We start from the raw sequence: 15,814 nt of genomic DNA on the forward strand, positions 1-15,814 counted from the left end.
AAATAATAAACGATGCATTTTTTATATTTTTGCAGGCTACATGATTCATGTACAATGTCCCTTTAGCAGTAATGAATCATCTTGTTCTTCCTGGATTCAAGTGGGTGATAGCCAGAGACCAGCACAACCTTGAGTTGGACGCGCCAGCAGAAGCCTTTCTCAAGAGCACGTGCCAGCCTGCGAACCGGTCATGGGCACGCAGGAGCAACCGCACCACTCTGAACAATGAGAATCAATAAGGGTATGGCGGCTGCAAAGTATCTGGGGGCATTACATTTGGCAAAAATACTGCATTGGCCTGTGTTATAACTATCAAAATATACAAGAACAAGCTACTTTAAAAAATATTAATAGTTGAGGGATTTGTGTATCAGATCCTCTTGCCCCCCCCCCCCCCCCACCTCCCCGTCTCCCAGTTGTTGGCCTTTGATCCATCCCAGCTGAGGTGGTAACCAACTTCAGGAAAGCACAGCCCAACCCATTGGCCTGCACCTCCCATGTTCATGCTGTGTGCCTCTCACCTCCCGACTCTCTTCTTGTTGAGACATGAGACACGGTGGGGCCTGCCCAATGCCCACACATGAATAACCCAGGACAATAGGGGATATTAGTCATCTGAGAGGAGACTTTTTACGCAATCCCAAGAGATAGGAGCCAATAGATCATCTCCTCCCTTCCTGCCCCTGGACAAACTACCCTAAGAGGAGGTAGTTCATACAGCTTTTAGAAGGCCTTCTTTTGAGAGCAAGCAACCAGTTGTTCCTGACCCCGAGCAGTGGTCAGTTAGGACACGTGGTCAGTTTGGTAACGTATCACCTCATATTCGTTTCCCCTCCTTCCCTCCCTCCCTCCTCTTTCCTGTCATCCCTACATCCTTGACATTGTATTTCCTAATAAAGTTTTAGATTTGGCCTTAAGACTCCATTTTCTAGAGAATCCAGGATATGACAAATCAGAGGGATGGCACAATCTGTCTATGGGAGAATTTTCTTTGTTGTTGGTGTCACTGATACAGTTACTTATATAACAAGTAAACTTTTTTTTTTTTTAAAGATTTTATTTATTTATCTGAGAGAGAATGGGAGACAGAAAGCATGAGAGGGGGAGGATCAGAGGGAGAAGCAGACTCCCCGCCGAGCAGGGAGCCCGATGTGGGACTCAATCCCGGGACTCCAGGATCATGACCCGAGCCGAAGGCAGTTGCTTAACCAACTGAGCCACCCAGGTGCCCATAACAAGTAAACTTTGTGAGGACAATAAGTCTTTCCCTCATTTGCAGTTTAATTTTTTGTTTGTCTCTTCATCCAACAGGCTGGCCATCTGGCAAGCTGATCTGCGGGTTGACAAGATCTGAAACTCACAAAATCAGGCTAAGCCTCAAGCTTCAGGGCATATCCACTCCTGATTGATTCAGGAAAAGCCCCAGGATCCAAGGTATTGGGACCCCAAATTGCCTTTCCTTAGGTTTTGTGCCTCTGGGATAATATTGGTATTTGATCTGTTTTCTTTTGATAGTGTTTGAACTCTTCTCTTCTGAGCTCAAGACAGTAAACATTGAACCACATGTCAGCTAAGGCTCAATTTTTAGCAGACTTAGAGGTATGGATGGCAGAAGAGTACCAGAACTAAAATATATAGAAACCCTCTGTAAATCAATGGAGACGCTGAACATTGACAATGAATATACCTTACCTTTGAAATCTAGAGGAAAAAACGCTATTTTTTAAAAGACTGAAGTCAATGGAAGGGAATATAAGTGACTCTTACCAGGTCCCAGTCCCCAGTGGCCCAATGACAACAGGGGTGGCTGTTGCAGGGCGCCGTGGGCGTGGGCCTTTCCGACCAGTCACAGAGACCTCCCGGACAAGTCACGGCTCTCTCCTGAACTCCGCCTCCACAGGACCTGGAACACTGAGGTAGGACAGGGACACATTTAGGTAAAAATCACCTGACGACATTTGCAGTGATCAGGGAAGACCTTCTTATTATCATTTTTGTGGTTACAGAGCTATTAAGAATACCAGTGTCTCTACTGGAATCTGCACCAGGTTCCTCATGATGACCACATAACAGTGATGAAACAAAAATTAAAGAGAGAAGGAAATTAATAAAAGGCATTCTGAGGATATGAAGAGGAGAAAAAGAAAATCAGAAGATGCCACATAGTTCAATGTAAAACAGTATGTCACACAGAAGGAATTCTGGTTAAAAACCTAAATGAGTGGTCATTCCAGAATGGACGTCATGCTATTTGCACTCCGGCTTCTAGCACAAGTATCTAGAAACCAAAATGTAAAATGTAGGTGTTTTCATTATGATTAGCTCCAACAGTCCAAACAGGGAGCACGCATTTGCAATAGAATTTTATTTCCTCTTAAAATGGGATTCAGTCTTCCTTTCCCACTACAAAATGCTTTAGAATTAAATTTGGCCATACTTGGAATAGGGGAATTGATGGGTTTGCCCCAGGGTCTGATCCACTGACTGTAATGCTCACAAAAATAAATTTGAGATGACAAGCTGGATTCCTAAAGGGATACAACTCTAAAACATGTCAGGTTTTTGCTCACTAATATAATTTTATAAGATCTATTGTCTCATTTTCCTAAGGTTTCTAGAAGGAAATTACATTATCCACTAGGAATCTTTGAAACATAACATAATAAAATTTAAAAAATTAAAAAAAAAAAAGAAAAGTACTTTGAAAAATCTTAATTATGGTATGGTAAAAACAACAGCAACAACAAAATAATTATGGTTGGCAACATCTTGCTCATCACATCAGGCATGACATTGAGTGGTGGTGCCATAGAAAACAGGATAATTACATGCAATAAACGCTTTCTGCTCAATGAAAGAACTATTCTCTTGCTTTCACGATATTCCACCTTTGAGAATCAACATGGATCTTTTTGCCTATTTGTTGTTTTTAACCCTATATGAGGAGAGAAGGAGAGGGATTCTCCCATTTGAGATCATCATACCTACACATGTGCATATATTCAGGGCCACCTGACCACATAATGTCCAGGAAAGAAGGTGAAGAAAGTACAAACCAGCGGTTCTCCAAGTGTGGTCTCTGGACCAGCGACTTTAGCATCTTCTGGGTACTTGTTAGAAATGCAAAATTCAGGCCCCACCCCAGACCTCCAAATTGGACACTCTGGGGGTGGGATCCAGCCATTTGTGTGTTGACAAACCCTCCAGGTGATTCTGAAGTGTGCTAAAATTTGAGAAGCTCTCCTGTAGAGACATCCCCACAGCAGAAATGCTTCTTCCATGCCGGAAGGCTGGGCCGGCTGACAAAGCAAAGGGGCCCACAATATTCTCATGATGGTAGTCTCCTAGTATGTACAGACAAAGTAGCATCAGGAGTAGTCAGGGTAAAGCACCTAAGGGCTCCCAGACTCTCAAAAGCTCCAGAGAAATACTCAAAATGATTTTTGCATTTTCCATCTCCCTCAGAGGGTAGTCTTCCAACTGTGTGGTTTGCTCACACAGAGTAGACTTCAGAAAGGAGGGTGGTGGGAGCTCTTCAGGGAACAGCTCCTGGCTGGGGCTCCCAGAATACATCTTTTTCAGAGAGCAGATCTGATGGCTCATCTTTAAAAACCTGCAGTTGCATTTCTCTACCAGGCTCCTCTGCAGATCCCTGGATTCTGAAAGCTGTCACCAGGCTCATCATACATGGATGGCTTGGAGGCCTAGGTCCAGAGCATGGGAGTAGCAGGCACTTTATGTGCCCGAGAGCTGAGCAGGGAAGGAGGAGAAAGAAGGGACAGTGGTAGCTGCTGCCCCAGAAAGCCCCAGGTACTGGCCCAGAGCCTCAGGAATCAGCATGGTGCTTGACATGTAGACAGGAAGTGGCTTGTGGGCGGGGGGGGGCAGTCTTCTGTAAGCTTTGACTCTAACTCTGTGTCCTACACTCGTGGTTCACCACCTTCCTTTCCAGAGCAGGTGGAGGGTTTGGTCCCCCCACCCCAACCCCCGCAAACAGTTACTGATTCACTCTTTCTTCTCAGTTCACTCTGTTCGATGCCTACTGGGCCAACTGCTATGGTAGAAAGAGCAAGGCGCTGGAGTCTGCCTTGTGCTGAAACTCCTGTTCCACCATTTATTTTTTAGTTGTGTGAATGCATGTAAATTTCTTAATCGCTGAGTCTCAATTTCTTCACCTATACAATGAAATTAATAACGCCTACTATTCGGGTTGTTGTGAGAATTAAACCAAGTGTCGTAGGCAAAATGCCTAGCCCACAGACACACTCAAAACATGCTGGGTTCCTTTTTTTCTCTTCTTTCTACCACACACGGATATGGTTGGGAGTAGTTTTTGGGAGCTGTTGACGTATTTGCCTACTGGCAAATGAGAAGAGCGTCACTTTCCATTCATGTGCTGACATAGGGCAAAGACCTAGCAGAGCCTAGGCCCTCACAAAACAGAGGACAGACACACACAGGCACAAACACACTTCTTTGTATTTGTATAAACAGTGATCTGGGCATTGAACTGAGAGGTGGAACTCTAAAATACACTGCGTGTGGAAAGGAGCTGGCCATGCCCCCCAGCTCAACTAGGCAGAGGCCTAGCAGAGGGATGTGAGACTCCGCCCTCAATGACTCTCCTCAGAGTGGTCTGCACGCATTTCCCCAACATGGTCCCCAGTTCTGCCCAGTATATCCAGAGGGAGACTGGGTTGTGCTAAAACACTGAATTGTCACAGTTGAAACCACACAACATAGTCTTTAGGTTGACCTGTTCGGCCTCCTCCATAAAGTGCTGGGCCACTGAGTGGAGGCCAGTCATTGTCACAATGCACGTGTGGTCTCCCCTGACTTCTAGACTCGCGAGGTAACACAGAGATTCGCATTTGCCTGGGTCTGTGGATGATGTATCTGGAGGCCATACCTGGCTCCAGGGCTCCACGTGCCACTCCTCACAGGGCTCCATGTTGCAGCTCATGCTCAGCGGGGGACGAATGCCGGCCAGGAACTGGCAGTGAAACGGCCTCAGGTTGCGGTGGTCCCGGCTGTCCACACACTGAATTTCCCGGATCTGGAAGCCCCCGCTGCAGTTTCTGGAACACTGCATGCAGAGGGACACAAGAGGGGATACCTGAGTCCCTGGCATCAGGCTTTCATTCCCCTGAATTCCAGGGGGGTTTGCAGAGAGAACCATGGAGTTCCAGGCTTCCAGGCACAAAGCAGGGTGAAGTCTAGCTCAAGTGACCTGTTTCCCTCACAGGCCCTGGAGAGGGAGTCACTCAAGCAGCATCCAAAGATGGGGCCGCCCATGTCAGAAAACACAGGCGGGGAAGTCTAAGAACCGGGTGGCAAGTCCCGTTCTGTCACTCACTTGTCATGAGCTCTTGGGCAAGTCACAGAAACATTCTGAGCCTCAGGTGTCATAATTGTAAACTGGGATAGAACTGCCTCTCCCAGGGCTGTGGTGAAGATCGCAGACCCTGGGGTTGGGTGTCTGCAGGTGCAGGTCTGCCTCAGTGGGCAGCCAGTCCCTCTGGGGTGTAGTCATCCTGGGTGAACGAGGCTGCCCACAAGGGGACGTCTCTGCCAAGCCACACCCATCTCTCCCCCAGAATCCTGCTAAAAACCTGTTGGCTCCGTGACTCTGAAGGCAGGATGGGTTGCCCTTTGTCAAGTGAAGGGCCTATATGAGGGAAATAATTGGAATAACTGCTCAGCAGTTTGACTCACGGGAGTGAGCTGGTCCCTACCACCATCCTTCCTCCCAGAGCCGACATCCCCTGCCTTCATCACTGAGAGTTTGCTCAGCACAGGCTCATGGAAAGCCATTACAAGGCCCTCCTCACTGCCCCCTCCCACACGCTGACAGCATGCATAGCAGCCCCTGCATCCTGCTGGCCCATGTGACAAGGGACAGATTGATGCTCTAATGCTTCCAAAAACTGAATGTTTAGCTTCTTAGAAATAAATGACACTTGCCAAACGGCACCCCCCCCCGCCCCACACACAAAACAAATAAAAAAACCTCACTTTCCTGGGCACCTGGGTGGCTCAGTCGGTTAAGTGTCTGCTTTCGGCTCAGGTCATGATCCCGGAGTCCTGGGATCGAGCCCTGCATCGGGCTCCCTGCTCGGCGGGGAGTCTGCTTCTCCCTTTCCCTCTACCCCTCCCCATCGCTCATGCTCTCTCTCTCTCAAATAAATAAATAATTTTTTTAAAAAACCTCACTATTCCGGCCATGTAGTAAGTACACAAAGTAAAAAGTAACTGTCAGTTTGAAATGAGCCACAGAACAAATGAGGAAACATGCTAATAATTTCCACACAAAGCAGCCATTTGTTTGACAAAACAGATTTCTGGGAAATAGCATGTGATAAAGCAACGGGGCTCTGTATTAGGACAAGGGAATTTTACAAGACGTAAGTATGAAATGAGATTTTATTTTCCTATTTTTCATTTGTTGCTGCAATGTTTCAAAATTCAATTTTCAAATTAGCATTCCCCTTTTGTTATTCACATTCAATGGGAAATGAACTTTATTAATATGCTGAAATAAGACACTCACTAAATCCATGACTTTTCCATTCCATTTTCAAAACAGCCTCTTGTTCAGTTAGCAAGAGAGAAGGGGCAGGATATTAAATCACTCCTAATGCTGTTCTGTTTGTATGCTGAATGCCAATTATTATATTCATTTTCTTACTGCCCTAGAGGACAGTCATTTGGATTCATGTTTTCCTAACCTGGAGCCTGTGGACCAGACTGAGGACAGAAGCCAGACTAGAACAAAAAGCCTGGCCAATGCCCTACTGTGACCAAAAGTGCTCATTTTCCAGTTACCACCTCAGCTCTGGTCTGCAGACCAGATCAAGTTAGAATGAAAAATACCCTTAGCTTATAGGGGCCACTGGAAGAGAAAATGAAATCACAATTCTCCCTTGTGTTGTTTACAAAGTCATCCTGGTACACGTTCCATGTTAGACTCACACAGGGTGTTCAGTTAAGAATAGTGAAATGCTCGAGCATAGCGTTGGGAGGTCGGTAGACTGCACTCAGGTGTGATCCTGACAGCAAGTGGTTACCTGACTGTGGGTTAACCACTGCTCGTCTCTCAGCCTCTGTTTCTCCATTGGTGTGGAAAGGTTAAACTAGATGATTAGACTATCCCAACATTCTGGAGTGGTATGAAGTATGGGATCGCTGCATTGTATTCTGTTCTGATTTCAGAATACTTTTCTTGCTTTCCAAGTTGAACCAAATACTAAATTGGGATATTAAAAAATTCTTTTCTGTTCCTTTCCTTATGCTGAACAGTTTCATAAGACTCTTAAGATTAAATATTTCATTCCAAAAATTCTAAGCTGAACAGCACCAAAATTCATCCTTCCATCTCTTCCCCCATGCCACCCCCACTTCCCTTCCAGTTCTTGGGCATTTCTATGTTCCAGACTCTATATTCCAATGTAACAGGAGAGGAGAGTTACATAAATGAGTAGAAGGAATAAAGATTACATCATACGTTGTTCATGATCTAATGAGGGCACAATGGAGGAGGCGGGCAATTTCACCTGAAGAGGTCAGGAAAGGTCTAAATGAAGGAGCCAAAGTTTGAGCTGAAGCATATAGGATAAGCAGATGCTCACTCAGCTGACAAACAGTGTGGGGGACATTCAAGATGGAGAGAAGGGCACATACAGAGGCACAGTGCTATGAAACAAGACTTGCTTGGGAACAGCAAGCGGATCAGACTGCTAGGGCAAGGAGTGGGGGTGGACAGAGAGATGCGCAGGGGCCATCATGGAGAGCCCCAGGGTCTGGACATCAGTCCTCACTGGAGTGGTCTTGAGTTCATGCTTCCTGTGGTCCTAAATGCTTCTAATTCATTGTCATTCCTCTATTTTTTAGGGATCCCTTAATCTAAAACCTTCGGGGGTGTTATATGTCTGACGGTTCAGACTTACAACAAATTATACCAAGAATAAAATAAATGCTGTGATTTTTAGTCTATAATGACCTTCCTGCTACTCAGTGTTTGCTTTCTGGGGACAGAGGCTCCCTTATAACATGCAATTCTATGTTTTGACATCTGCACATTGGACTTTAATATATGTTCCTGGGAACATGTTATATATCAAAGTTGGGGATGGTCTGTATTTAGCAAGAAAGGGGCTCTTTCCCTGTAAGTTCATTTCTAAAAATTCAGATCCAAAAAAATGTAGCAATGCCCCTGACCATCTATAAAATCTAATAAACACAAAGACAAGAAGGAGAATAAGACAGAAAGACTAGCAATATATACAAATATATTAGCAAATATTTGAAACCCAAGACCATAAGGAAAGACTGCCACTTTCTCTCACTTTCCAGCAAAAGTCAATGACTGCTGAAATAAAGGTGCAACACGGCCTAGGAGGGAAGACAGAACATGCCAAGAAAAAAATGTAAAAATGTTTCTGATTCATTTCAGAAACAGTCAAGATCTGTTAAGACTTAACTATGAAAAGGGAAGTGCTCGTTCTCAGAAAGCAAATAAAGGGGCTATCAAATCACCAGTTGACAAAACTTCAGAAGGTGCAGGGATCAAGATGTTCCACCAGGCGGTGAGTGGAGCTGTGGGAGATGCATCGTTTTGGTGTCAAACCCAATGGAAGGCTTTTCAAACCCATTTTGTCACTTCCTGAATTTCCTGCATGACGACACTCCCTCTTTTTTCCTCATACAAATTTTAATGCTCTGAAATTGGTGTGTGTCTTACAACTGATGTACATATTTATTGTATAATGTTCTCTTTCTTCCTGAAAAGCTGTCATTAAATGGATGACGTGTCCCCCTGTTGATGGTTTCTTAAAACCGGGAGCGTTTGGTAACAGCTGTGTGATCGAGCATTCGTGATTTAAACACCCCGAGCTTTCATTTCCTCAGTGGGAATTATAAAGAAGGTCCTAAGCTGGATGAAAACAGAACTGATGATCTAAAGCTCTTGTGTAATGCTAGGCACGTGATAGTATTGGCGAGTGCCAGGGCCCAAGGTAGGTCAAGTCCTCCAAAGTTCCTGGACACTTTGAGCACCTTGTCTGCTTAATACTGGGGAGTAGACACCTGCTCCAGCCAGTCCTGTTGACAGAACTTTCTCCAAGTTCACCTGTCTACAGGCTTTCTGCCCTGAGTCCAGGAAGCCAGAGGTTAGTAAACACCCAAGAGCCAGTCCTGACTTTTATCTGGAGCTCAAAGTTTGCCCAGGATTTCTTCTGAACGGTCTTTTACCATTTACAAAGCTGTTTCACTAACATTCTCTTTTCTGATCCTTATAACAATTCTATGAGGTAATTGGAGGCAATATCATCCACTTTACTTCTCAGAGGTGAGAGAAACACAGTTTCTAAGATGAATGCACCAGTGTCATATGCTGGTCATGACATAGCAGGGCTGCCAACCCACATGTGTCCCATCCACCGCCCAGCACCACTTTTAGGATTCAGTTCTGCAGAACCGTCTTCCCAAGCATGCCTCTGGGACAAACCCGAGGACTACAACCTTAACTTTGCTTCAGACAGACTGATGCGTGAAGGGGAAGCAAGCCATCCTGAAAGACTGCTTCTAGACACGGTAAAGGCAGGGGGCTGAACGTAGAGTCCTATTCTACTCTCACACACAGGGGAACGTGTCCACAGCAGCTGTATCAGGCTCCATCAGGGAGCCCCACGGTGCTGGAGACAGAAGCCAGTAAAACAAGCACAACTCAGTCAGCCATCACAAAGCGAGAGGACTGCTGGCGAGTGACCCAGAGGCCTCAGGACTGCTACCTGTAGGCTTGGGGCCGGCTGAGGCAGACCCGCAGTCCTATGAAGATTAAGGTGTCTGTGGATGGGGGGCGGAGACTGGGGGGATCATGCAGAAGATTCAAGGTAAAATTAGAATTCTTCCCTCTGAGAAAGTATCTGTGAAAAGGCAAACCATCAACATGGCAGAATCTAAACCCTCTGGGCATTTAAAGACATTAAAAGGGCCTATGCTCCGACTCTAGGTTTTGCAGGTTTGCCTCTGAGCGTGTTTCGAAGTCCTAATAGAACAGTGAAATGAAGAAGGCCCTCAAATCTTTCCTGGTGCATGATTTGGACTTCAGACATCTGTATGAACTGGTTAATAATGCGGTAGTTAAAAAGGAATTATACTTACTCATCAAAATTTAAGATAAAATCTAAATTAACATGCCTGGGAAAAATGGAAGTCAGGTGTGTAAGACCCATAATAATAGAAACACAGAAGTTAGGGCAATTGACGATCAGTGGTTAAGCCACATCTTTGACAAGCTTTATCTAGTATCCCGAGAGAAGAGACATTTTCTTGAGTGAGAGGAATGGAGTAACTTGGGAGGATCCGATCCTGGATGTGGTGGTTATCTCATTCTGGCAGGCCTGGTGATATAGGAGAGCTCCCACGAAACCACCAGAACCAGACGTACTGCAGGGGGGCATACATAGCCCCGCAGCCTCCCTCTCCCCACCCCCCACCCCCACTCCCCCGCCATGAGAGAGGACACCCAGAGACAGACGGGCCGGCCGAGCAGGGCTTTCCTCAGGAGGTCTGACCCCAGAGAACTGCTTCTGGATCTCTCATGCAGGGTTTTTCACAGGCTAGAATTCCTGGTACTTTTCATGGGAGTGTCTTTTCAAAAGTGTGAATGATTTCGCACATCTGTCCTTTCTTCGAGCTAGACAATTTCCAAGGAAAGGACTATTCGCAATGATAACAAGGCGGGCCTTTAGGACTGCTCAATGTTTGGCCAGGTCAGGGATATAAAATGTCTCTTGAGATTTTTCTGGATATGGAAGAGAATTTGTAGCAAAGCATTTAGTCCTTGCTGGATCCTGAGTTTGTAAGAAGTTGGAAGAAAAAGAAAGAACTAGCACTCGTTCTTGGAAGAAAAACAGTATGAAAGCAGAAGAAAGGGAGGGTGGCGGGTATCAAAGGGATGTGTGGTAATCTTTCAGGGAGTAACCCTACTGTCCCTCTCTTCCCCAGAATTGGAGCCTTACTTTGGGAGAAGGGGCCTAACGCAGATAAATGATGTTGCACGCTCCAGGCTTCCAGATAAGTCTGCCAGAACCAGAGACGTCCAGTGAGACATCTGGTGGTCCTGCTTGTCTGGGAGCAGGAGCTCGATACTGGATGATGGAGCTAACATCTACAAGGCTCACCAGCCTCTCCAAACTTCTGGGTAGCTCTTTCTTCTCCCTTCTGTGTCTCAGCTGTCAAGAGAAACTGGCAGACAGAAGGCGCATGCGTTGCTCTCACCTCTGCACCTCCTCCTGCCCATCAGCTGTCAGCCCCACCACTGACGGGTGTCCTATCCCCCAGCGGCTGGCTCAGCCCCAGGCCAGCTTGGGCCTGGTTAGTGCCCCAAAGCACCAAGGCTAACTAATCCCGGAACCTGCTATAGTTTTTCACAAGGGACCCTACAGACAGCACAGCAAGATGAGTAACCACAGCCAGATTAGCAAAGAGGGTATAACCACACTTCAAAAAGATCAGTATGGGAAATACACGTTGAAAGACCAATTTTTTTTCTGTCTCCGCTTTCTTTTCATTTGGGGTCTGAGGATGAAAAAGTACGTTTCCTTCGTGAGCAGCTGCTGAGTCATGACTCAATGATACCTGTGAGGATGTCTGGTTTAGAGTTTAGAATTTAGAATGCGACATTTAAGTAATTTAGAAACAATGTAGCATGCTGGACCAGCAATCCAATACACGAACTTAACCTTTTGTTCCAGTTTATCTGGGAAGGGGAAAGGCCAGCAGGTAAAAACATGTGGGTTAATAACAGCCCTGTATGTGTTCTAAGGCTGCAGGGTAAGTTCGAGCGGGCCTATGGTGATGCCCAGGACTGACTCCTCCAGGTGGTATCAGAGGGAAGGGCAGGAGGGAGGCAGCAAGGGAGGAAGGGAGGAGACACGCCTCCTTCCACAAGCGCGTGGCAAGGCTGTCCCCGCAGAACCCACGGAGCCCGGTCACTTACCTTGCTCCACACCCCCACTCTCCAGCTGGTACAAGGACGGAGGTGGCACCTCTTAGCGGGGTCGGGCTTCTGGACGGTGGCACAGTCAGAATCCGTCCCGGTGCTACAGTCCACGCTTCGCCAGTAGGCCCCCAGCCCACAGCTGGTGGAGCACTGTGGCGGGGAGGGGGACAGAGAGGACAGAGGCTGAGGGCCGCCTTCTCAGACATTCCCCGCCACAGCCTGCAGTCAGGGGTTCTCACTCTTGGACGCTCACCTAATCGCCCGCAGAGCCTTTCACAGAAATACCAGCGCCGGGGTCCCGCCCCAGACAAATGAATCCGAATTTCCCTGGGTAGGGCCTGGGCTTCAGTGTAAAAAGAAATGCCCTGGGGGGGGGGGTGCCTGGGTGGCTCAGTCGGTTAAGCGTCTGCCTTCGGCTCAGGTCATGATCCCAGGGTCCTGGGATCGAGCCCCGTGTCCGGCTCCCTGCTCGGCGGGGAGCCTGCTTCTCCCTCTGCCTCTGTTCCCCCTGCTTATGCTCTCTCTCTCTGTCAGATGAATAAATAAAATCTTAAAAAGAAAAAAAAAAGAAATGCCCCAGGTGATTCTAATAAACAGCCTGCGATGAGAATCTCTGATCAGTGCATGAGAAGAAAAGCAAGGGGAAATCTGCTTCTCTTTAAAAATCATCCTGGCCGGAATGTCTGGGGGCTGCAGACCGAATGCCCACTGCACTTCTTATCAGTGCTGTCAGTCACTGCACAGGGGGTGTCAGATCCACGCATCTGCCTGTTAGAACACCGCAATGACCTTATGTCACTTCCTCCTCTCCACGACAAACCCGTGGGTAGACCAGGATTGTCACAGTGCAGAATAAACCCTATGAGGCTCGGAGAACTGGCTTGACCAAGGAGTAAGCCCGGGGCTCTGCCTCCAAAACGCCATATGCTATCTGTTAGAGCAGTTCCTCTCGAACTTCAGCCTCCATAGGCGTCACCTGGGCACCTTGCTAAATGCAGGGGCTGAGTCAGCAGGTCTGGGATGGAGTTGCAGATTCTGCATCTCTAACCAGCTCCCAGGTGCAGCCTACAGCCGACCCTCCAACGGATGCATGGCAAGTGAAGCTGAGATCTGCTGAGCTCAGCCCCACTCAGCAGAACCTCCCAGATGATCCATAGACTCATGAACAAAACTCTGAGGTTTTGTGGTGGTTTGTCATCTAGCATTATTGTAGCAATAGGCAACGGATACAACCACATAACAGGTATCTTTCCTACATTTTCTCTAGCCTTCTGAGACTTGGGGTACAATTAAAATTCTGCAGTTAGCTAATGGTGTGATCTTCTTAACTCCCTAGCCTATAAAACTGGTGGTAACATTAGGACCACAGAGATTTATGCACATGGTCAGGACTCTACAAATGTTACCTATTAAACACAACACAGCTGCGAGGTCAACATTGTGAGTCCCACTTTCCGGGTATCTGGGGCCCAGAGACAGAAGCCACGTTCAAGGCCACATTGTGTCTGTTGTTAATTTCATATTATGACAGAGAGAAAAATATATTTGCCCAAACCCAGGAAAGGACCTAGTGAGATGGAATTCCCAGGCTAGTGATAACCTGGTAAATCTCAAGTGGTGTCTAGGACTCTTTGTACCATATTTGTGTAGCAAATAAATGCATGTTGTCTCTGGGGCTCTGACTTTAGTCCTGCCAGATTCAGATCCCGTGAGCAGACATTTAATTCCTTTTGACAGTTTTTACGGAGGCAGCCAACAACAGCGCGAAGGGAAAGCTGACAGAGGGAAAAGCACGGAACACAGTAAAAGTGAGATGGGGTTCCATCAACTGTCACTTGTATTAGTTTCAAACTGGGAGTGAGGGATGAGACAAGAAAGGGGGACCCTGAGGAGGCGGAAGGACTTCACTTTTTCCTGGAAACCTTCATCCTTGTTAGGTTTGCTAGTGGCCCTGTGGCCACCGATGTACCAGGTCAAGGAGCAGGTTTCGGGATGTTCAGAACCGGAACTAACAAGGAGGGCTGCGTCGGACTCACGTGAGAACTGCCGTGAATGGCTCCAGAAAATCGTTCTGTCAGTTCACACAACTGCACAGATGACATGTAACGACCAGCCCTGGGGATCTGACCGGGTGACGGGGCAATTCAGTGAGCCATGATTTTCTGACCACGTAAGAGCCACACCATGCACACTGCATAGCGCCTAGGTTTTCTGCTTGTAAACAGATACCAGAGCAAACACTTACTGGGTGCTTCCTATGTGCCCCATACTCCCCCGAGTACCTTACACATAGTTACTCCTTTTACCCCCTACCGATCCTTGAGTCGGGCATTGTCACTGTCCTCGTTACACAGATGAGGAACCTGGGCATGTGAGGACACAGTGAGTGGCCGAGCAGGATTCCAGCCCAGAAAGTCGGGTTTCAAGCTTTAGTGTCTTTTTATGGTGTTCACTTAGTCTTTATATCCATTCTTTAATTTTTGAAGTCACAATCTGAGGAACGTGTTGTGTACAACGGGGAGCCTGAGCAGCCCTTCCACACAGGACAGAAAGTGGGGGGACATGGTGAGAGCGATTTCGGATCAAATGATAAGGAGCTTTAGAAATGACTTCCGATCTTAGGGGTCAGGAGAGGCTTTCTGGAAAAAGCAGCTCAAAGTTTGGTCCTGAAGACCAGGGCAGGATTCACAAGGGCAGAGGAGGAGGAGAAGGCACTTCAAGGCAGAGGGAACAACGTAAACAGACGGAGTGGGGCAGGAGGCTTAGGGGAAACCGAGCAGTTTCGATCTGCTGAATCTAAAGATGGTGAGGCAGAGGGGAGGCAAGTAAAGCTGTTGGACTGTCCGAGTCGGTTTATCTGAATAATGGAAAGATTTGTGAGCAGGAGTTTGGAATGATTAGCGAATTTTTTCCAAAGACTAACTTGGCAATCTTAGGTCTCTTGTGATGACGTGTGGAAAGCGCTGCCGAGGGGAGAGGCTGGAGGTGATCAGACCAGCGAGGAGCCGAGAGCAGTAACTGAGGCTCCTTTCTTGACTATTGGGTCACTGCTGGCATTGGACCGGACAATTCTTCCTTATAAGAGACCGCCCTGAATGTCGCAGGGATTTATAATCTTCGGCTCTCAGATATTCAGTGTGGGTAGCGGCCCCCTCCCCCATCACCGGAACAAACAAAAGCATCCCACTCTTCTCCACGTGCCTCCCGCCATTAGACTGGAAACCACTGGCCCCAAATGAACAGGAAATAAAGAGGAGATGACAGAGATGACGAGGTGACACTGACTTGAAAACCTGTCCGGGTTTTTATAGGGGGCTTGGGGAAGACTGATATCAATGGGGTGACTGAGAGGCCATCCTAAAGAAACAGCTTCAGAAATGGACAGAATAAAAAAGTCACAGGACAGTGGGAAAACCAAAGTTTTCATTCTGAGTCCTGATCCTCTCTGACAATTCTGTGTATTAAAGATTTTGTCTCAAAAGATGTATAAAGGGGGCAGGCAACCCAACCCTATCACAAAGGGAATTTCTGCCAAATGTTGAACTCTGTTCTCATAATATCCTTCGCAGCTCTGAAAAACTGCAATGTGGACCAAGTCCCTTTTTCTAGTCAAACTACCTGGAATTAACAGCTCTCAGTGGCTTCACCATGGTTGTCAAATTTTTGGTGAGCTATGATGTATTCTGTAAGACAGTTTATTTCTGTCAAAGACAAATGATGACATTTGCAATAAGTCAAGGGTAGCTTGATTTACTATAATCAAAATATATCAATTGACTTCTGGCCTCTATGATCATCTGAGCAAATATA

General features: G+C 46.9%; 1 protein-coding gene across 2 annotated transcripts in view; it reads right to left on the bottom strand.

Moving 5' to 3' along the window:
• The window catches only part of LOC118006572 (A disintegrin and metalloproteinase with thrombospondin motifs 12-like), a 298,824-nt gene that overhangs the window by 15,821 nt on the left and 267,189 nt on the right, over positions 1–15,814 (bottom strand). For both annotated transcript variants that reach the window (XM_034999292.1, XM_034999293.1), the window contains exons 20-22: positions 12,002–12,154; positions 4,910–5,086; positions 1,768–1,911 (exon numbers count right to left, since the gene is read on the bottom strand). In XM_034999292.1, the coding sequence (XP_034855183.1) occupies positions 1,768–1,911; positions 4,910–5,086; positions 12,002–12,154 (474 nt within the window). The remainder of the gene's footprint in view (positions 1–1,767; positions 1,912–4,909; positions 5,087–12,001; positions 12,155–15,814) is intronic.

Source organism: Mirounga leonina, unplaced genomic scaffold, assembly GCF_011800145.1.
Source record: "Mirounga leonina isolate KUSES-001 unplaced genomic scaffold, KU_Mleo_1.0 Mir_97, whole genome shotgun sequence".
Classification (NCBI taxonomy): Eukaryota; Metazoa; Chordata; class Mammalia; order Carnivora; family Phocidae; genus Mirounga; species Mirounga leonina.